This window comes from Staurois parvus, unplaced genomic scaffold, assembly GCF_062004578.1.
Source record: "Staurois parvus isolate SC_StPar_1 unplaced genomic scaffold, SC_StPar_1.0 ptg000353l, whole genome shotgun sequence".
NCBI classification, from domain to species: Eukaryota; Metazoa; Chordata; class Amphibia; order Anura; family Ranidae; genus Staurois; species Staurois parvus.
Window position 1 is genome coordinate 854762 of NW_028318149.1, and position 23114 is coordinate 877875.

Below are 23114 nucleotides of genomic sequence, written 5' to 3' on the forward strand. Positions count from 1 at the left end.
CTGTCAGCTTTAATTTGAGGGTGTGTACATCCAAATCAGGTTAACGGTGTAGGAATTACAACAGTTTGCATATGTGCCTCCCACTTGTTAAGAGACCAAAAGTAATGGGACAGAATAATAATCATAAATCAAACTTTCACTTTTTAATACTTGGTTGCAAATCCTTTGCAGTCAATGACAGCCTGAAGTCTGGAACGCATAGACATCACCAGCCGCTGGGTTTCATCCCTGGTGATGCTCTGCCAGGCCTCTACTGCAACTGTCTTCAGTTCCTGCTTGTTCTTGGGGCATTTTCCCTTCAGTTTTGTCTTCAGCAAGTGAAATGCATGCTCAATCGGATTCAGGTCAGGTGATCGACTTGGCCATTGCATAACATTCCACTTCTTTCCCTTAAAAAACTCTTTGGTTGCTTTTGCAGTATGCTTTGGGTCATTGTCCATCTGCACTGTGAAGCGGCGTCCAATGAGTTCTGAAGCATTTGGCTGAATATGAGCAGATAATATTGCCCGAAACACTTCAGAATTCATCCTGCTGCTTTTGTCAGCAGTCACATCATCAATAAATACAAGAGAAGCAGTTCCATTGGCAGCCATACATGCCCACGCCATGACACTACCACCACCATGCTTCACTCATGAGGTGGTATGCTTAGGATCATGAGCAGTTCCTTTCCTTCTCCATACTCTTCTCTTCCCATCACTCTGGTACAAGTTGATCTTGGTCTCATCTGTCCATAGGATGTTGTTCCAGAACTGTGAAGGCTTTTTTAGATGTCGTTTGGCAAACTCTAATCTGGCCTTCCTGTTTTTGAGGCTCACCAATGGTTTACATCTTGTGGTGAACCCTCTGTACTCACTCTGGTGAAGTCTTCTCTTGATTGTTGACTTTGACACACATACACCTACCTCCTGGAGAGTGTTCTTGATCTGGCCAACTGTTGTGAAGGGTGCTTTTTTCACCAGGGAAAGAATTCTTCGGTCATCCACCACCGTTTTTTTTCCGTGGTCTTCCGGGTCTTTTGGTGTTGCTGAGCTCACCGGTGCGTTCCTTCTTTTTAAGAATGTTCCAAATGGTTGTTTTGGCCACGACTAATGTTTTTGCTATCTCTCTGATGGGTTTGTTTTGTTTTTTCAGCCTAATGATGGCTTGCTTCACTGATAGTGACAGCTCTTTGGATCTCATCTTGAGAGTTGACAGCAACAGATTCCAAATGCAAATAGCACACTTGAAATGAACTCTGGACCTTTTATCTGCTCATTGTAATTGGGATAATGAGGGAATAACACACCCCTGGCTATGGAACAGCTGAGAAGCCAATTGTCCCATTACGTTTGGTCCCTTAACAAGTGGGAGGCACATATGCAAACTGTTGTAATTCCTACACCGTTCACCTGATTTGGATGTAAATACCCTCAAATTAAAGCTGACAGTCTGCAGTTAAAGCACATCTTGTTTGTTTCATTTCAAATCCATTGTGGTGGTGTATAGAGCCAAAAATGTTAGAATTGTGTCCATGTCCCAATATTTATGGACCTGACTGTATGTACACACACTTAGTTTTTTTTTTTTTTCATTTAACCCAGCGGGCTGAATGAACAATCTGACGGATTGCTGTACCAACTCTGTGGCAATGTCCCCTGCTGTGCCTTTGTGTTCTAACAGGAGGACTCTTCTCCCCCCCCAGAACACACTGATCAGTGCTCGCAGTTATTGGCTACAAGAGCTGACTTGTTAGACTTATGAACAATTTGACTTATGAATGTGCTCTCAGAACAGAACGTGTTCATAAGTAGGGGGCTTGCTGTATCCAGTTTGCAGATTCTAAATAGTATGAGGTGTGTAATATATACAATGTAAATATTTTGAGCTGAATCAGTTTGTTGATAATTTGAATTTTTAGATGGCAATGCATAATGTGTATAGGGTCAGCTCATACTTGTCTGTTTGTACTGCTCAGAATTTGTTTTTAAAACCCTTTAAAAAAGAGAAAAGGAAAAAAAAAGACCTTTTTGTTGAACAAAATTTGAAATGAATGTTAAATGAGCAAAATGCATTTTAGTGCATCTGCACCATGGAAAATCTCTGTTCTTAATGTTCCTTCCTCACTTTCCATATGCAACACCTAAATAAAATGCTTCATAAGCATGTAGAAATGCATGCAGTGTGAAAGGGACCAAGTGCAAAAGCCTGTGTACCAAATATATTTACATTTTGTCCTTTCTCTTAATGTATTTATGTATTTATTTTATTTTGCAGGGCTATGAAGGATTGGTTGAAGGAGGTGATTGTATCAAGCAAGCAAACTGGCTAAGTGTGTCAAATATAATCCAGTTGGTAAGTTTTATAAGCAAATGATTAATAACAATGAAAATGTAGATTTGTGAAGCATGAGTTGCTGACACTAGTTCATTGTAACACTCTGCATGTATCTTTTACATATTAAAGCATTTAGCATTCACAGCATTTTGTTCATCTCACAATTTGTTTAGCTTTTTATGTTAAAGTATTTTTTTTTTCCCTGATGTGTTTCTGAATATCAAAATTAAATGGTAAAAGTTGTAAAATCCTTAAAGGCTAAGTTCACCTTTTGTGAAACAAATAATACATTTACATATTTTTGCAGGAAAAAATGTGCCTTTATTATTTATTTTTACTTGAGCCTGAAGAGCAAGCTCCTGCACACAATGCCTAGATCTCTGGCCGTACGTCAGTATGGACAGACTGTTCCTGAGCTGTAGGCAGTTTGAGCATGCTGATCCGTTCATTGATATTACAAGTCTGTATGCTGTGGTCACAGATGGGACTTGTAGTTTATTCAGTTTATTCATTCACAGCCCCACACAGCCATGCTATTTTCAAAATGTGGGTGTGGGGAGAGGGGAGCTCTGGCAGCAGGAAGCAGGTGCATAGGAGCATGTTTCGTGTTACAGCTTAAATATGGGTGTAACATGTAGTGTGCTCCTAAAAGTGAATTGTCCTTTAAAGCGGTAGTAAACCGTACATAAAAAATCCCCTGCAAGGTAATGTCATAATGTGCTAGTATAAATCGCATAGTAGCACATTATGAAGGACTTGTCTTACAACGAAGCCCTTCAGCGGTACGCTGACACCATTGCAGAGTTTTCCATCTTCACCAGGTTTTCCTTTTGGGTTCTCAAGCTCCTGCTGTCTGACTAGCAGAGCCCAGTGTTCTGAAGGAGCGGCTTGCATATGCCATTCCTTTAGAGTGCATGTGCCGGCTGTCAAATAGAACTTATAATAAAACTTACCTGTAGGTAAAATGAATATCTCCTAAACATGCACCATTTAGGAGATATTCATTTTACCTACAGGTAAGTTTTATTATAACCTTGCCTGTAGGTAAAAGTATACAAGACAAGTTTACTACCACTTTAATGCTGTATTCAGGGATAAGCAAATATTTTCTAAATAAGAGTCTTGTGTATTCATACTTTGAATCTTGGTGTGCTTTGTGTATATCTTCCATGTCTGTTAAGTAAAGTAGTATGAAATTATCATATATTTTAGTGTGGCGCTACAATACACCCTCCTCCTTCAAGTGTCTGAGTACTTGGCACATAAGAAGTTCTTTAAACAATGAAACATCAAAACTACCATTGAGTGTAAACCCCATGTCAATGTATTTCCACACGTGTACTACAAAACGCCTCTCCCTTCCAAAAATGTTTCCAGTGTGATCTCTGTGTTACACTTCCTCCTCCAATATGACAAGTGAAACAGTCAAAACAATTATACAGAATGGAAATGAAAATATTACATAATACGATATAATGCGTGATGTCCTTACCAAAGTGCTCTCAATAGTGCTGTCCTTTCAGAAGTGCTCTAAATAGTGCTCCCAGTGTTGCTAATTTATTTATGAGTGAATGGGAGGAGGAGGAGGAGGAGGAGGTGATATGGTAAGAAGAGACCCCCCAATTAAACTTTTACAAGAGATTCATTGATGACATGGTTATCCTTTGGGAAGATACAGAAGAAACATTACAGGGACTTTTCAATTAAATTAATATTAACAGATATATCTTTCTCCAGAGGACGGAATAGCAACAGTGTTGACTGTTATGATATTGTCATTTTTAAAGAAGGGGGGGAAATTTATAAGACCTTTTTTTTTTAAACAGACTGAAAGAAATAGATATATACCCACTTCACGTTTCCACCAGCTAAAATGGATTGGCAATGTCCCAAAAGGACAGCTGGTTAGGATATGTAGAAATTGTCATTTTCACAAGGATTGTGAAGAACAGGCTAACATATTAGTGTAGAGATTTCAGGAGAAAGGTTATGATAAAAAGCAATTAAATAATTAAAAAAATGTATGGAGGGACATGAATAGGTGTTTTTTGTTGGAGGAAAAGTCCAGGCAGAGGTACTACTAACACTAGTTGTGAAATAGCATTCGTTACAGGTTTTAATGGGCAGTAAAAAGAAAGGCCTCTCCTGATGACGTCATGCTGACAAAACACATTGGGAGGAGACTTTTGCATCATTTCCGCAGGAAGAGTCCCGGAGGAGCATCCCAGACGCACAACCAAGCGTTATTGCTTGTACTTGTATACAAGCCATTTTATATTGAAAGTGTGTTTTTTATGTTTTGTGAGAATTTTTAAATAAATGGTATAACACTATTGGAGACTGCTCTGTCTGGTTCTTTCTAAATTCTGTGATTTTGTGTGTGGAGGAGCAAGAAGTGGATAAGAATCCCAGCATTGGTGGAACACATACCCCAAAGAACAGCTTTGGTTGATAAAATGCTAGTGACCCACTTTTTCATAAAGGGGTCCTAGAACTTTGGTGAGTGGGCTTCACAGGGGGGAGCACGAATTGGAGGATTGTGCAAAGGCACTTTTCAAAGGCCTGCACTATTGAGAGCACTTTGCTAAGGACATCACGCATTATTTTTTATAATGTAGCAGCGTATTATGTAGTATTTTCATTTCCATTTTGTACAATTGTTTTGACGGTTTTACTTGTCATATTGATTTGTGGTATTGAGAGGGAAGTGTAACATGGTGATCATATTGGAAACATTTTTGGCTGGGGGAGTTGCTTTGTAGTACACACATGGAAATCTATTGACATAGTATAAGGGGTTACTGTCAGTGGGAGTTTTATTGTTTCATTGTTTGAGTATTTAGCACGTAAAGCGTTCTTGAAGGAGGGAGGTGTATTGTAGTGTGGCACTACAATTATATTGGTTTATGTTTATGTCACTGTTTCAGGGAGATACAGGTGGTATGTCAGAATCTGCTTGAATATACACCATTGCAAGAACCTGTAGCGTGGTATTATAATTGTTTATATTTGTATGAAACTGCTTCTGTGCAGCAGTTTCCTGTAATTAGGACCAGTCACTCCTGCTCTACTTGTGCAGGGAGACTGGTCTTGTATCTCCTCCTGCAGTTTTCTGCAGGCAGCCTGAAGTAGGTGGACCTGTTGGGTCTCCTGCACAGCTATGCAGCACAGTAATGATGCCACGCCTACTTGTACAACCTGTCAGGTACTTGTAATCGAATTACATTGGGGGACATTTTTGATGGCGACGGCGGTGCCGGCAGCCGTCTTGCCATCTGCTTTATACAGGTGTGTGGCCTACTGTGAATCAGAAGGGGTGGGGCTGTTTGCTCAGATAAGAGTCTGATATGGATTTGGGGGGAGGGGGACCGCGTGCATTATTTATTTTTTGGAATGGGATCACCCTTAAAATCCTTAGGAGGGAGTGGACGGAAACACTCAGCTGTCATGCCCTATTCACATCCCTGTGTAGCGGGAACTCACCTTCCCACATACATTTTTTTTTTTTTTTTTTTTTTTGGAGCTTTGAAGTATTTTTGCTCATCACGCATAGCGTAGCCCATTCACAGATGTGAATGGAGCCTTATTGTTCTGGTGTAAACACACCAATTTCACTTTTTAGGCCCCATTCACACCTAGCATAGTGGGAGCGCATGTTTCCGGCTCGTTTTTCACGTGACATGCATAGGACAACCCATGGATTTCAGTGGGCTTCCCTACACATGGCAAAGTAGCTCATGGGACATTTTGGCATGTTGTGGTTTGCATGTTTTTTACTGTGCGTTTTGCTGCATTGGTCACTCTTTTTTTTTTCACCTGCCAAATTGTGAGTTTTCTTTAGCGTTTGAGGTGCTATAAAAAATGAATGGCTTTGAAAGTGCAAATAGTTAATTTTGGGTGTATAAAGGTGGCCATACACTATACAATTTGATTGTGCCTTTTACATTTACCAAAACTATATAATAGGACGACACGCCATCTATCAAATCACTCTGTATCCAATCAGACAAGTCCTTGAACTACATAATTGATGGTAGATCTAAAGTTGTGTATTCAGTGAGAATGTTTGTTTTTTCCTTGACATTGATTGTATGTATGCACAGTGGAGGGTGGGAGCCATCTCCTGGAGGGGGGAGAGCAGGTTCAGGGTGTGAGTTAATAGGTCAGCTAGCCAAATCCTTCCTGTGTCTTAACGGCTTTCCCAACCTAAGGGATGTCCAAGAAGTAATGGAGGTTTTTTTTTTTTATAGAACAATCTGGAGGCTGAGATACATACTTACGCCCAGCCATCCAGAGCAGTGTGCTTGCAGTGAAGCACCAACACCCCCCAGCAAAACACTCGAAGCACACAGTTAACCCTTTGATCACCCCTCATGTTAACCCCTTACTGCCCAATGCCATTAGTGCAGTGTCAGTGTTTTTTTTTTTTTTTTAGCACTGATCACTTTATTGGTGTCACTGGGGATGTCAGTGACACCAGGTCAGTTCCCCCCAGTCTCAGAATGCCTGCTGCAGTCCTGCTATAATTTGCTGATCGCCGCCATTACTGTTAAAAAAAACAAAAAAAACCCAAAACATTCCAGTATCTATAACGCCATTTGTAGACACTATGCCATTCATGTAAACAAATTAATTTACATGTATTGGGATTTTTTTTAGCAAAAACATGTTGCAGAATACATTTTGGCCTAAATTTATGACTAAATTTGATTTTTTTTTTTTTTTTTTTTTTTAACTGGACATGTTTAATGGCAAAAAGTCAAATATTATATATATATATATATATATATATATATATAATTTTTTTTTTCCATCAAAATTGTCGGTCTATTTTTTGTTTTTTATAGCGCAAAAAATAAAACACGCACAGGTGATCAAATACCACCAGAAGAAAGCTCAATTTGTGGGGGGAAAAAAAGGATGTACATTTCATTTGGGTGCAGCATTGCATGACCGCACAATTGTTAGTTAACGTAATGCATCGCTGTAACGCAAGAGATGGCCTGGTCAGGAAGGGGGGCAAATCCTCAGGAGGGCAAGTGGTTAAAAGTGAAAGTGGTCTCATTCATGACTCTACTGTGTAATTCTCAGGACCTTTAAACCTACAAACACTTTTGGCAGGTAAAAAAGGTCCCCTATATGTATTTTTTTTTCTGGGTATGTAGCAGTGTGCATGCTCTGGGCACACTGCTAAATCCACAGACAAAATACGTATAGGTTTGTATATGATTGATCATAATGGTTTACAAAACTGAGAGAGTGATATATTTTTTTTTTTTTTTTTTTTTTTTTAACAGGGAGGAACCATCATTGGAAGTGCCAGATGCAAAGCATTTACCACTCACGAAGGCCGTCTGGCTGCAGCCCATAACCTTGTGCAGCATGGCATAACAAACTTGTGTGTCATTGGTGGTGACGGCAGTTTAACAGGGGCAAATATTTTTCGAAAGGAGTGGAGCAGTCTGCTTGAGGAGCTTGTTAAAAAAGGTACAGCATGGTAAAAATGCATGCAACATGTTAACCAGTATATGTGTATGTATTTATACTGTATTTTTAAATTGACATGTGACAAGAACAAGGTTTGCCTTTTAGCTGTTTAACAGGAAGAACAATTGTGGTGATGCCACAACATGTTTTTTTTTAACCACCTCTCAGTCTGTCAGTGCCCATCAATGCCACCTGCCAGTGCCTCATCAATGCCACATATCAGTGCCTACAAGTGCACATCAATGCCACATATCAGTGCCCATCTGAGCTGCCTTTCAGTGCCACCTATCAGTGCTGCCTATCAATGCCAGTCAGTGCCACCTATCTGTGCCAGTCATTGCCGCCTAGCTGTGCTGCCTATCAGTGCCATATATGAGTGCTGCCTTTCAGTGCCCATCAGTGATACCAGTCACTGCCCATCAGTGCCACCTACTAGTGCCTCCTCATCAGTGCCGCCTATCAGTGCCCATCAGTGCAGCCTGTCACTGCCCATCACTGCAGCCTCATTAGCGCACATCAGTGAAGGAGAAAAATCACTTATTTACAAAATTTTATAACAAAAACTAAGAAAAAACTTGTTTTTTTCAGTTTTCAGTGGTTTTTGTTTTTTTTAGCAAAAAATAAAAAACCCAGAGGTGGTTAAATACCACCAAAAGAAAGCTCTATCTGTCTCAAAAAAATGATAAAAATGTTATATGGGAACGGTGTTTCATGACCGCGCAATTGTCATTCAAAGTGTGACAGCACCGGAAGCTGAAAACTGGCCTGGGCAGGAAAGGGGTATGAGTGCACTGTAGGCAAGTGGTTAAAGCATATATTTGGCAAAGTGGTTTCAGCACTATTCAAGTCAGGGCGCACATCAATGGAACTTTAAAAGTTCCTAACATATAGCATTATACAGTCATTTGTAGAACAAGCCACATGGCCTAGCATACCAGTGGAGAAACCCTGCTTTTATTACTGTTTTGTTGTAGGAGCTTTCCGTCAACCCCATATAGGGAAACATTTTTCAGGCTAGTCTTTATTTCAACTTTACCCTTTCTTCTTTGGTAGCAACTTGCTTCTGTACATGCCGTGAGCTGAATTTATTCAGTACATCTGAAATATATGCACATTTCTCCTTGTTTTATTCTTTAAAGACTCAAAAGTGCAGTATTTTATTTATTGAGTTGCCCAAAATCCAGCACTTGATGTTTGAACTGACAATACAGTGCCTTTGCAGGGCTAAGCTGTGTTGTCAGCCCTCATATGCTCTGATGGACTACAGAATACTCCCTTCTTTACAATTTAAGGTGTCTTCTGTAGTCCAGCAGGGGAGAACTCTGGTAGGGCTGATAACGTTGATTGAGATTCCAAAGCAGCAGATAGAGTTGCGAGTTCAAACGGAAAGCTTGGAGCACACACTGGATTTCGGGCAAGAGAAATGGGTATTTTTTATACTTGCATCAAAAAGGATGAAATGTGTTTTTAAAATGTGAATGTATTTTGCAGAGATGTATTGAATCTTTTTTTATTTTGCCCAGACATACACTTTAAGAGGATGGAGTGATGTTCAGGAGATCACAACTAAATAGATTTTTAGCGATATAGAACCCTCTCATATTTGTAACTCCCATGTTAATGTTTTCTTAAAGCGGAACACCACTCTCTCAGTCAACATGGACTATTTTTAATCCTTATGCTGCTAGCATCAGTAAATGGATAGGAAAGTATATATAGTTTAGTGTATGTGTATATATATATATATATATATATATATATATATATTATGTGTAGTATAATTTTTACTTATTTTAAACTTTTCATTTCTTCAGTTACTTCCTGGTTTCCATTCCTAAGCAAATGATGACATATATCCCAGCAGTCTTCAGGAGAGAAGGGAGGGTTCTCAGCTCAGCCAATGCCTGAGCTAAGGGCAGATGGATTCCAGGAAGTTAATGCTACATGAATCATCTGCCCTTACTCGAGATGGCCACTGCCAGAAATGCTAGGGGGTGTTTTTCAAAGCAATTTCTCAGCAAAATAAAGCATGGACATATAGATGGATGGGTGAGTTTATTGTGATTATAAACGATGAGTGCCAGTTCACAGATATGCGGATTGGATGCGGTTTGAACCGCATCCAATCCGCATGGCACATGAAATAACATTGCTTCCTATAATGCCTGTTCACATATGTCTGGTGCACTGGCAGTGCGGTTTGAAAGAGTCCTGTACGATTTCTGAGCAGTGCGGACCACTTCAGGTGCGGATTACAGGCTATTGACTTCTATGTGAACCGTTTCTAAACCGCACATGTGTGCACAGGGTAAAATCCTGACCTGATCCTGTCCTGGACCTGATGTGAACCTGATATGAACCACTGAACATCTACTGAGTCAATTAGCAGTGAAACCTGACCTTCAATCTGCACCACACGTGTGAATCAGCTGTGAAATAAATCACATTTTTGGTTTGTGGTGCTCAGATGCAGTGCAGTTCTTCTTTAAGTCTTCATTAAAAATTATTTGAAGTAAATACCACCTTTTCCTTTCAATACATTTTTATTGAAAACATTTTGATTTAGAAAACCGCTATCATGTACAAGCAAAGATATATAACAAGAGTTAACAGATCAAAAGCAGTCATGCACTGGAAAAACATACCTGTAATTGGTGACAAAATAAATATGTCAAAAGATACATCAACCATATTGTTTCGATAAATTGGTGTAAGGAATGGATGAGGGTACATACACCTATTCCTTGATATCGGGCAATAGCAAGAAGAGTAGTAACATTTGGAACGCACAAAGTAAATTGCCTATTGGTATATCAGGATGGGCGTGTTGAATCCATGGAGTCCATGTATTAAGGAATCTCTCGTGGGTATCTGAAAGAATGCTAGAGAGCTTTTCATTAACAAGCAATAAATCTAGTTGGCGATGGGCATTCATACAACATATGAACTGTTGTTTCCAAGCTTTCGCTATGGATTGTTTAGCCGCCAAGAGTACATACACTATATTGCCAAAAGTACTGGGACTCCTGCCTTTACACGCACATGAACTTTAATGGCATCCCAGTCTTAGTCCGTAGAGTTCTATATTGAGTTGGCCCACCCTATGCAGCTATAACAGCTTCAACTCTTCTGGGAAGGCTGTCTACAAGGTTTAGGAGTGTGTCTGTAGTAATGTTTGACCATTCTTCCAGAAGCGCATTTGTGAGGTTAGGCACAGATGTCAGACGAGAAGACCTGGCTCCCAATCTCTGCCTCGTAGAGGTAATTGGCCTCGTAGAGGTTGTGGTAGGATTTGGTAAGGGGGATCCTGAGATATTCTAAGTGGGAAACGGGCCAGATGAAGTTATAGTTTTGTTTTAATAAGGTGATCTCCGCCTCAGGGAGAGAGACATTAAGGGCCGATGAGTTGTCCTTGTTTACTACTAAGCCGGAGATTTTGGAGAAGCGTGTAAGGATAGAAAAAAGATAGGCAGTGTAGTATGTGGTTGTGTCAAGGTCAAAAGTAAGTCATCTGCAAATGCGTTAACTTTGAAAGACTGTTGGGCAACCATAACCCCTTTTGATATACGGGTTAGATCTAATGAGATGTAATAGGGTCTCTAAGGCCAGAATGAAGAGTATAGGGGAAGGAAGACACCCCTGGCATGTTCCCTGGTGGATTGGGAAAAGGGAGGATTGTCAAGAGAGGTAATGAACCGTAGCAGAGGGTCCATGATATAGAGCCCTCAGCCAGGTTGTGAAGGGAGGCGGGAATCCCCATTTATCCAAAAGATAATGTTAACACAATGTCAACATTTAACAGGGAAATGGATCAAAAGTTATGGGGATCCTTCCCATTTTTCGGGATCATAACTATTTCGGTTGTCGTTGATGACTGATGTATTTTCATCTGACATAGCGTGGGATAGGCTGGGGAGATGGATGTCACAGAAAAGGGCATCCACCAAGTCCTTGTGAAAAGGTTGTGGGGGCTGATATATAACGCAGCCCCCATGATTTTGGAGGGGTTGGCTGTGATGACTTTGTTGGGTAAGCATAAACTGATTGGTTTGGTATCTCTGGTTTGGGCTTTGAGAAGGTTGGCCAGCATCGGGCCTGGCTTATTGGCGCAGGCATACTATTTGTCAGGACCATCTAAGCTGTTTTTCTGCTTTGTCGTCAAGAAGAAGGTTTAGTTCCATCCTGGTGGCCTCCAATTGTTTGCTCGGAGAGACAGAGCGGAATGCCTTAAATTAGGCTTCCAACTGTGCAAGACGGGAGGACAAGGTTGCTATATGGGAGTCCCTCTTTCTTCTTGCGGGATGCAAGTTGTATGAGTTTCCCTCTAAGTGTGGCTTTGTGAGATTCCTACAAAATCGTGGGGAATGAAGCCGATTCAGTATGGTCAGCGAAGTAGGTTCAGTTAGAGTCCTGGATGGCTCCAACCGTCTCATCAAGAGCTAGCAGGGAGTCGTTAAGATGCCCGAAATAGTGTTGAGGGGCTGAAGCCAGCGATTTACAGGTGAGTAAGAGTGGCGAGTGATCAGACCAGGATCTAGACAGGATGTTGACGTTAAGGATATCCAGGATGAAAGTTTGAGGAATGAAAAAGTGAGCTATTCATGTATCGCAATTATGAGGTGCTAAATAGTAAATATAATCCCACACTCTAGAGTTAAACTCCCTCCAGGAATCCATCAAAGCATGTTTGGACAAGTGGTCTGAGAATTGCTTTGTTTGTGAGTTAACCTCGTAGAGACCTGGGAGGAACCAGCAGAGGAGGACCTGTCTATTCAATGCCATTCTACTGTCCCCCATCATGATCAGGGTGCCCTTCCTGTGCAAAGAAATTACATGCAGTGAGAGAAAAATCTGGACTGGTGAGCATTGGGGGCATAATAGTTAACTATGGTAATTTCAACATCTAAGATTGTCCCCTGGAGTATTGGATACTGACCTGCAGGGTCCGCGATTTCAAGGGAACATATGAAGGGAGAGCTTTTATGAAATGCCACAAAGACACCTTCCGTTTTTCTTCAAAGGTCACCTGGAACACCTGGGAGTAGTTTTTTGTGGAAATACTTGGGAAAGGAGGAAGTGAAAAATCTGGTTTCTTGCAGTCCGATAACATGGGCTCAATATGAGGCATAATAATTGAAGGCAATTTCCAGAGAGTTTTAACCCTGTACATTATAGGACACCACGACAAATTTGGAGGTAGCCATCATAGTGGGTAGAAGGTAAAATAGCTAAAGGACGCAATAGAGGTCCAGCCCTGTCAAATATGGTAGACTCAGGCATTTCAGCGTGCGGGAAAATCAAGAAAAAAAGGAAGATTGAAAGGGAGAATACAGTAAGAAAAGGAAAAGTAGGCTCAACCGCACTGATGTCAGAAGAAATTGCCTAAGCAATCAACGGCGGTGATCATATGCACTGCCATGATGGGGACCAGCCAGGTGCACGTTGGAGTATATAACCATAAAACTTGTTAGATAAAAGTAGCAAAACTATTGCTTGACCTTGATAAGAGAAGAGGGGGGGAGAAGCAAGTGGATATCAAAACACGTTCATGCGCGGACACGGGAGCAGATACAGATAGTACCAGTGGAGAGAAGTGGGAGGTCGCTGTCCATCCAAATGGGGCCAAAAGGTGAAATGGTTAACTGGGTCTAGCACCCAAAATCTAGAGTAACCTAGTGGTTAAAGTCGTAGGTTGGTTGAATAGTAAGGTCTTACGGCACAGCTCTTATGGAGTGGAGCAAACAAGATTGTAAAACACTAGGGGGACCCTGAAGGTGGCAGCGAGCTCCTAGAAGTAAAGAAAAACACAACCTGTATATTGATAAATGAGAACCCAAGACCATAGTCATGAACTTGCGTAGAAGCTAGTATGTTAAAATCTATGGGACTGTCCTGGAGCACAATTGGTGCATGAGGTCCAAAAATAGTGGTCCAGCCCATAAAATAAGAAGGCAGAAAAACAATGGAAGGATGGTGGAGATTCAGTCTTCATATGGGACTTCAGGTCTAGAAGTTGATCTAGGTTTGCAAGTGCAGGACGTTATTTTCGAGGAAGAGGTTCCCAAAGAGGAGTAAGGCAAGGAAATTTGCAAGAAGAATATTGAGAGGCTTTTGAGCCAGTATACGTTGGGAGCATGAGCTGCAGTTTGGTAAGGACTTCTTTAGCTTCTTTTGGCACGGTGAAAGTGGTAAGGATGGCTTTGAAAGGACAAAATTAGTTTGAATGGAAAGTTCCAGCGATATTTAATGCAGTGGGTTTTGGAATGATTGGGCAAAAGGCTTCAATTCCTTGCAGGAGTGTTTGCGGAGCCAGATCTGAAAATATTTGGTATTTGTGAGATAAAGAAGGTCTCACAAAGGTATTTGTGAGAAAAGTCAGGTTCCTCTTAGACCAGGCTACTTGCATGACAGCCTCCTTGGTTTTATAAAAAGTAGGTTTGACTATAATGTTACGGGGGGGGGGGACCTTCAGGCCTTTTCGGGCTCAGGGCCCTGTGGATTCTGTGGAATTCCACTCTTTGAAATTGGAGTTCCTGGAATGAGCTTCTGTTATAAGGCGGAGTTTAAGTCCTCTATGAATTCGAGGCGACCCCTGATCCTGAAGTTACCTCTTTTGCTGCTGTCCTCAAGTTTGTGGAGGGTGGAAGCAAGATTCAGTTTGATATTGTCAATATCTTGTTCGTGGTTATCAATCACCAGGATAGCATCGTCCATTTTGTGTTCAAGATCATCGATATGAGATCCTATGTCCCTTATTTCATGGGTGATCTTAGTAGTGAGTTGTTCCGTTGCAGTAATCAATTCCTGTTGAAGAAGTTTAAACTTTTCAAGAAGAACTGAATTTCGAACTGTCCCCACATTGGGATCTGCAATTTGTGTGGCAGAAAGACTGTCGTTGGAGGAGTTGTCCAGTTGGGATACAAGCTCTTGTGACGAGATTGGATGTTCAGGTGAAAGTTGCTGAGAGTCCATTTTATATGGGAAACAGAAGTAGCTGAGGTCTTTAGAGGAGCCCGCCGTTGATTCCGTTGGTTTGGCCAGAGTAGAAGTTGAATATTTCCCAATGGTCCCAGGGGAGTCAGGGGTGCCTGGAGGAGGAACCGTCCAGAGGCAGTAGTGGTCGCTAAGAAGGATAGCTCCAAGGAGTGTCAATGCCTGCAATACAGTGCCAGAGGCAGCAAGATCATATGATATTAGGAAAAGCGCTGAAAATAAGTCTAGTGATGGAGTCCAGCAGAGCACAGTCAGGGCCTTGGTCTAATTGGGTGGACAGGGCACTGTAGTTCCCCCAGCGAGTCAGGTGGCACAAGTATCCTGTAGCATGCAGGGAGTTAAACCCTCCAAGGCTCACAGGAAGCAGACAGCAGCCAAGGACCAAGGTATAGGAGTAGGCAAGAACAGGCTCGGGTAGTATCGGGAGAGCAGTGGGCAACAGGTGGAAGGATCTGGACACCGCCGGCCTGTGGAGTGGAGGTGCCGTGGTGGGGGCGTCCATCCCTTCCCAACTGCAGAAGGCCTGGATCAGGAGGGCAGTGGGCTTCAGCGGTACCTAGGCCACGTTGGAGGTGTCTGTGCATCCCTCCTTTAGGGTACAGTCCGCCCACCAGCTGTGTCAGTCTCTTGCTAGGCCTGTGTGGCTGCAGGGGCCCAAAGAGCCGATAGCTGGCGTGGAGGAGAGGAGGCGGAGGCCCAGTTCTGCCATGTCAGACAGGCTGCAAGGGTTGGGTGAAAGCCGTAGAGTGGGCGAGAAGCGGAGTTAGGCTGGGCGGATGTGCTGGCCTGCAATGAGGCTGCAGGCCGGGGGTAGTCACTCAGACCGCAAGGTGGTGGCAGCTACCATTTTCCCCCGTTCGTGGAGCGGTACCTCTGGTGACAGGGGCCTGAGACCCTGCGATCTGCGCCAGTAAGACGCTCCAGGCAGGACTGCAGGATTCCAGGAGAGCCAAGGATGGGGTGCAGGGTGTTAGCCGCATCACTGAAAGGTGTTTAGGTGATGTTGTACACCCGGGCAGTGAAGAGCCAGTCTAATGTGTGGCCATCTTTGGTGGCTGCTTAACAGCACCCTCCAATACCACCTCTTTTCATGGTCATTTTATTGAGTATATGCAGTTTAAAACTAGTCATAGGCCGGAATATGTCTTGCTGAGAATGAAATCTGTCCATCGTGAAAGCTCTGTTTCCAAATCTGCTGCAATCATCTTTGCAGTTCCACCGAAGATCGTTGGGGGCACATATAACTGATAATTGTTCAATTGTTCCTTTTTTCCATAGGAAAAAGAACAATTGGCTTAACTAGACAGATGTTTTCTAACACATTTCCCTGTGTCTTTGTTAACTCTATATAGTCCTGAAGGAGACTTGGAAAGTGCTTGGTTAAGTAATACATTTGGCTTGTTTTTTTTAGCCCCTCCTATTCCACCAAGTTTGTATGTTCAGATACATAGCACTTATAAAAATCATTGTGTAATGTATGCCATATAATAAAGAAATATGGGATGACTCTAAATCAGGTAATGCAATATTTGGCCCAATAGATAAATGAATAAGGAAAAAGGGCATCTCAGTCCCCACACGAGTACAGCAAAGTTTGTGCTAGATTTTACTGGAATTTTGACATTGTATGAACTGTGACTACTATGTAAACATAACTCTTAATTTTTCTCTTTCTTTCAGAAAAAGTAACTGAAGCTGTTGCTGCTAAGTATACTCATTTGAATATTGTTGGTCTTGTCGGGTCAATTGACAATGACTTCTGTGGTACAGATATGACAATTGGGACAGATTCAGCATTGCACAGAATAATGGAAGTAATTGATGCAATCACAACTACTGCTCAAAGGTGAGCAAAGCAGTTTTGATTCATTTTCATTTGTTCATAGACAAAATGGTCATAGTTTTTACTGTAGAGGTAACGTAGGAAATATACCACCAGGAAATTACTCATTTAGAAGCCTACAACTCTATTTTGCATGTTTAAGGCTACCAAGTTGTGCAGTTGTCATGTCATAATTCATGTTAGTTTCGATGTTTTGAAATCTTGAAATTAAATTTGATATTAAAGAGACTCTGTCCTACCTGCAAAAAGAAGACTGCATATATTTATCTTTCAACAGCTGACCATCATAAATGGCAGTCTTCTTTTTTGCAGGTAACTTTTTTTTTTTTTTTTTTTTTGGTTATTTTAACATTCACAGGACCCTGTGCTGACAGGCTTACTTTAATCAAACATTTCACTTTTCAGTAACTTGTACAATAAGTGCCCGGTCATACTGGTGCAATTTGGGAATTGAAATCGCACCTGAAATCGCATCTAATGAATGTGAATGTCAGTGTCTTAATATTTGTGAATTGCTGCAGCACGATTTCTAAAGTAGTTCTTGGATTACTTCTTCCGCAGTTTTGTTGCGATTTCACATACATGGAATATAATTGTAAATTGCTCTGCAAATTGCAAGAAATTGTGGAAAATTTTCACAAGTAGCAATAAAGTCTTCATAAATCGTGCTGAAATTGCACACAAATCACGTGATTTTAAATTGTAATGACCTGTGACTTATTGCTCAACAGAAACCTGTGTGGAGAGGAGCTGAGGGTAACTTGTAGGCTGTAATTGCTGACCTTGAAAATGCTAGATTCTGGCTTATTATCCAGCAGCTTCAGTTCTTTTTTACTTTTTTTTTTTTTTTCCTGAGGCATTGACTAACCAAGTGAACTTTTTGATCTGTATACCTGTTCCAGGTCACTGACTCAAGAGTACTGTAACCACTGAATCAGCATTATACCCAAGCAACTATCTTTTTCATTAGGAGATCGCAGCAATTGAAGGCTGTGAATTTTCTCACAGCACAGGTTTTACTTTATGAAAACGTTCAGATAAAAAAAAACTATTCACATTTGTGTGTATATTTTAGTATATGTGAACCTGGGAGGAGAAGATCCCCCCCCCCCCCCCCCGCTAGCTGTCACAAAGCGGATTGGGAGGTACGGGGGCATTTCTATTGGTAACAGGTTACACGTTACACCCTGAATATGGGTGTAACATGTTACGAAAGGTGAACTTATCCTTTAAAAACAAAGTATATTTTTTATGACTAACATTTGAATTGCTTATGCTACTTTTTTTTAATTTATAAAATATTGAATTTTTCAGATTAGAATCTAGAAGGATCACTTAATTTGATGAAACACAGTTATCTGATTGGATTATCATCTTTAGATATAACAATTATGTAGTATGCGAGCCTACTTGACTAAAGATTTGCTTTTGTAGGGCTTCTACTACAAAGTTGTGGCAGATTGCAGTGATTTGTATAGAGATTACACATTCAGATTTATGGTTAGTGTATACTATGTGGCTAAGAGCAATTATTTTTCATTTCCATTAATACCTGTGAAAATAAGTTATCAGCAAACGTGCCCTAAATTTTTTTCAATGACTCATACACTTTTACTCTGAGAAGGAAAAGTAAAACATAAATGCTGTTTAGCAGTGCAAAGCCTGTACATATAAGGAACAATTATGGCCTCCCCTTTGTATGTCATTGCTATTCGTGTTAGTGATGTTAATTGTAACATCTTCACATTTTTAGATAATGCAAAAATGTTTTTCTCATTGTAGTCATCAACGGACTTTTGTGCTGGAAGTGATGGGACGGCATTGCGGGTAAACAAAATATTTTTTTTTCTTTTGTAGTAAAACATTGGCTAGCTACCGACCATGCTGTGTTGTGCAGTAGCAGTATAGTCTGCTCAGAGGTCCAGCAGTTGGATTTGTTGCCTGGCAGAGACTGGTGTTGAAATATCTTTGGCTAGTAAAACAGTTCACATATCTGTATTTGAGTATTGTTCGAGTTGTTCCCCTGTAATTCACTTTTCGGTAACCATTTTAGTTACAAAGCTCAGTAAATGCAAGCTGCCCAGGCCCTGAACCAGCAAAGCAACCATTATTGTATTAGTAGACATGTTAAGTTGCAAACCCAACAGCTATATCTTTGATTGATTAGTCTTCTGCACATTGTTCCAGAAGACCTTGTGTTTGTCTATATGTTCAATGGCAAACTATGGTGTTAAACAAATTTTCTTTTTGAACAAAGGCTTGTTCTTCACACACCTCTCATGCAGGTTAAATTGGTGCAATCGCTTTGTAATTTTAGATGCATTCACTTTGCTCCCAGCTGTTGCACGTGTTACCTAAACACCCCGCAGCAAAATTTTGGGGTTCTTAGATCAGTCAGCACTTGGGCTGAATTTGCTGGGCCAGCTGAAGGAAAATTATCATTTGTTTTGAAATCTATGCTGCTTTTAGAGTGTTTTTTCCCCCAGCAGTGGAGTAATTTATTTTAAATCATTTGACAACATTTGTAAATATTTCCTTTGCTAGACATGTAGGCATCCACAACTTTTTCTTTCTGTGTGTATTTTACTGATCGATCATGTTGTCACAACACGTTTCTGGCAAGGAAAAGACCATACTTTAGATATTTAAAGTGGTTCTAAAGCTGCATTCACACATGGGGGTTTTGAATCGCAGGCAGAATTACTGCAATTCTGCCCATGATTTCAAAACACTCTGCTAAAATGACAGATCATGGAACCGTGTGTTAAAATGAATGGCACCTGAAAAAACGGTGCGGGTCTGCCATGATTGTCACGCTGCAATCGCAGAAAACAACATCAAGCAAAGCATGTCACCCAAAAGAAGTTTTGAACTTCTTTTGGGTGACACTCTTTGTACAATGTGGTTTGCCACGATTGCAGCGCAATTTATCATGTGACCACATGAAACTAGGTGTTCACAGATCTCTACATCTATCAATCACAGAAGCAGTCACGGAGGGGCGGAGCCTAACTATGGCGGCCGAGGAGAGTCCGAGGTAGGAACTCTCGGCTCAACCTCCTCTGTCCGATCCCCTCCAGGCTCCCAAGATACAACCGGTATGGAGGAACATCAAGTAAGATAATACTCACCCCTGCTCAGTGGGCACCCTAGGACGTGCGGGAGCCCGCGGGAAGGGGGACTTGGAGGCTGGAGACCAGCGGGAGGCAGCTCTGCAGGGAAGCCGTGGCTGGGTGCAGAGGAGTGAGGGGGCGCGGCTCGAGTGTGTGGCTGGCCGCAGTGCACTACTGGGAGGCGAGGAAGCCGGCCGGCATCTGACGGTGGGAGAGACACTGAGCCGCCTGCCGCCCAACTAGCTTGGAGAAAGGAGAGGGAGCTGCGGAGAGGAGAGATACGGTGTGATAAGGGGGAGGGAGGGCAGAGGCGATTCTAGCCCTCTGGACAGGAGACTCCTCCATAGTAATCTACAGGGGCCTCAATCCCCTTTCACTATCTTCGCCTAACGTTCCTATAGACCTCCGCACTACAACCCCCAACAATTCAAACTCTCAGTGCTCTACACCCCCCCCCTGCACTACAACTCCCAGCACTCCTTGGCCACCCCCCAGCACTACAACTCCCAGCGTCATCATAACTTACAGGGGCCCAGCTCCCCTTCACTATAAATTTATAATGCTGTCAAAGCCCTCTGCACCATAATCCCTAGCATTCCAAACTCTCAGTGCTTCACACCCCCCCTGTACTACAACTCCCAGCGTTTCTCTGCCACACCCAACAATACAACTTCCAGCGTCACCATGGGGTGCCCCCCTGAGGAGGAAAAGAAGAAAGGTTGATATATTGTATGGACTGAAGAAAAGAGCCCGATGCTATCTCACAGGAAGAGAAACGTTAAGGGGTGAGTGAGACCGGCTGTGGCTGTATGCATGAATCCTGTATTGAGTTGTTGGGGAGGCAGAACGTGAGAGAAATAGGGGGGACTTCCAGAAGAAGAGAAAGTCTGAGAAGAAGATTGGGGAAAGAAAGGGCTAAAAGAAAATGTGAATAGACAGGACTGGGACTTGCATGTAAAAGGCTGTCTCTCTCTAACGACGAGTTCCCAGAGAAAAAAAAAAAAAAGAAAGTGAAAGTCTCAGAAGAAATGAAAAATAAAAGTACAAAGGGGGGTGGCCTTAAGGGGACCCAAACTGGCACAATCAAAAAATATACGTCCCAGGGAAATGTGACCCCAGAAAGGCGTCAGAGTAGAAATGGAAAAGGAGAAATAGTATCTAGTCCGCAAAATAGTCCCAGACAGTCACTGGACCTGGACATTAGTAATCAGCAAATATCAGAAAATATAGAGTTAGAAAAAGATTTTACAAATACCAAACAAAAAAGAGATGGCAGAAATGTTCAAAGAACTAGAGAAAACAATAAAGCAAGAAATGGTAAATATTCGGAATGATCTGGGACAGCTGCTGGTAAGAGTGGAAGAAACGGAGCAGAAAGTTAAAAATCAGACCCAGATTATATCAGAATTAAAAAAAGAAGATAAATAATATGGGGAAAATTCAGGAAAAATTACTGTACAAGGCAGAAATACAAGAGAACAGAGAAAGGAGGAGAAATATCAGGATATGAGGGGTCCCAGAAAGCCAAAAAGGAGAAATTCTGTATGAGGAGACTTGTAAAATACTAAACTCTATAATGGGAAACTCTGATATGGAAAGGACTAAAATAGAAGGAACCTTTAGAAAAGGGAAACCCCATCTTGGGAAGAAAAGGCCGAGAGATATACTACTATGATCTACAGGAAAAAGAAAAAATCTGGAGGAAAATTAAGGGCAAATCGGAAATTAAGTATGGAGAAATAGATATCCAGATATATGCGGATTTATCACCAGAGACTTTGTGGAGGAGGAGAGCTCTGAGACCCTTGCTAGAACAAATGAAAAAACAGAATGTTCAATATAGATGGGGGATACCAGAGTGTTTAATAGGATGGAAGAACGGAGTTACAGCTTATTTAAGGTTCCCAGAGGATATGAGAACTTTTTGTGATAGACTGAAATTGCAAAGAACGGAAATTATCGGCTGGGAAGAAGAACTGGGAGAAATTAGATTTGAAAGACAAGAAGACTGGCAGCTGGTGGGGGGGAGGGATTGGGGGGGGGGGGGGAGGAGAGAGTTGTGTGTTTTTTTTTTTTTTGTTGTTTGTATCTCTTTTGTCCTCCTCTTCTTCCCTCACCCGCCCGGCCTATTTCCTTTTTTTTTTCCTCATTTTTGAATTGTCTTGGTAGAAAGTGGGGGCCACGGGGGGATATGGATAGAGGGGAGGCCGTCCTTGGGAGGAGTGAAGCCCTGAGGATTAAATCAAAGGTGGATTTATCTCCACAAATGATTGATAGGCAAATTAAAGGCCTAAAAAGGGGGGGGGAGGGGAGGTGGAGGGAGAGGGGTTGGGGAGGAGGGACATGGTTAGAAAGAAGAGGGGGTTGGGAGGGGTTTTAGGGTTAACACTCTGCATGATGGAAGGGAAAAATAAAAAATTAGGGATATAAGACATATGGAAGATCTAAGATTTATAACATATAACGTAAAGGGATTGAACTGTCCTGGGAAGAGATTTAAAATATTCAAGGAGCTACAGCATAGAGAGGCTTCGGTGGTATTTTTGCAGGAGACGCATCTTGAGATGAAGTCAAATATAAAGCTGTACTCTAGAAATTACCCAACATGGTTTTATGCGGATTCCCCAATCAAGAGAGCCAAGGGAGTAGCAATAGGGTTTGCAAAAATATAAGGCTGGAGATAGAAGAAAGAGAGGTAGATCCTGAGGGGAGATTTTTGTTTTTGAAGAGTAGACTACAAGAGCAGGAATGTACAATTGTGAATATATATTGCCCAAATAAAAGACCAGAAGTTTATCTGAAGGGAGTTTTGAGAAAACTGATGGCCTTTAAGAAGGGACGCTTGCTAGTGGCAGGGGATTTGAACTTATGTATGGACCCACAAATAGATACGACCTCTTCTGTGCAGCGAGAGGGAGGTAGAGCTCTGAGAAACCTGAAGGGGGTGGTACATGAGTGTCAACTGGTGGATATTTGGAGAGTGACTCATGGAAAAGAGAGAGACTATACCTTCTTCTCCAAAGCACACAAGATGTATTCCAGATTGAACTATATATTGGTAGATCATCAACTTATAGAAATGGTGGATAAAGTAGAAATAGAGACGATGTCCCTTTCAGACCATGCCCCTGTTACACTGAAAGTGAGGTGGGGAAGACGAACGACAGGTGGGATAGGCTGGAAGTTGAACGAGGCTCTTCTCCTAGATCAGGAGGTGGATCAGAAAATCAGAGAAGAGATTGAAAGATTTTTTCAAGAGAATGAGACAGAGGAGGTGTCGGTGGCTACAGTGTGGGAGTCCCATAAGGCCTATATAAGAGGTATATTGATTGCGTCCGGGGCAAAAAAGAAAAGGGAAAGAA

The 23114-nt window shown here is 41.7% G+C and overlaps 1 protein-coding gene across 1 annotated transcript in view; it reads left to right on the plus strand.

The window, feature by feature from the left end:
- Positions 1-23114, plus strand: part of LOC149456630 (ATP-dependent 6-phosphofructokinase, liver type) — a 140591-nt gene that overhangs the window by 23519 nt on the left and 93958 nt on the right. Inside the window, exons 3-6 of the mRNA XM_089684705.1 lie at positions 2257-2334; positions 7614-7803; positions 16477-16642; positions 18422-18466. Of these exons, the coding sequence (XP_089540831.1) occupies positions 2257-2334; positions 7614-7803; positions 16477-16642; positions 18422-18466 (479 nt within the window). The remainder of the gene's footprint in view (positions 1-2256; positions 2335-7613; positions 7804-16476; positions 16643-18421; positions 18467-23114) is intronic.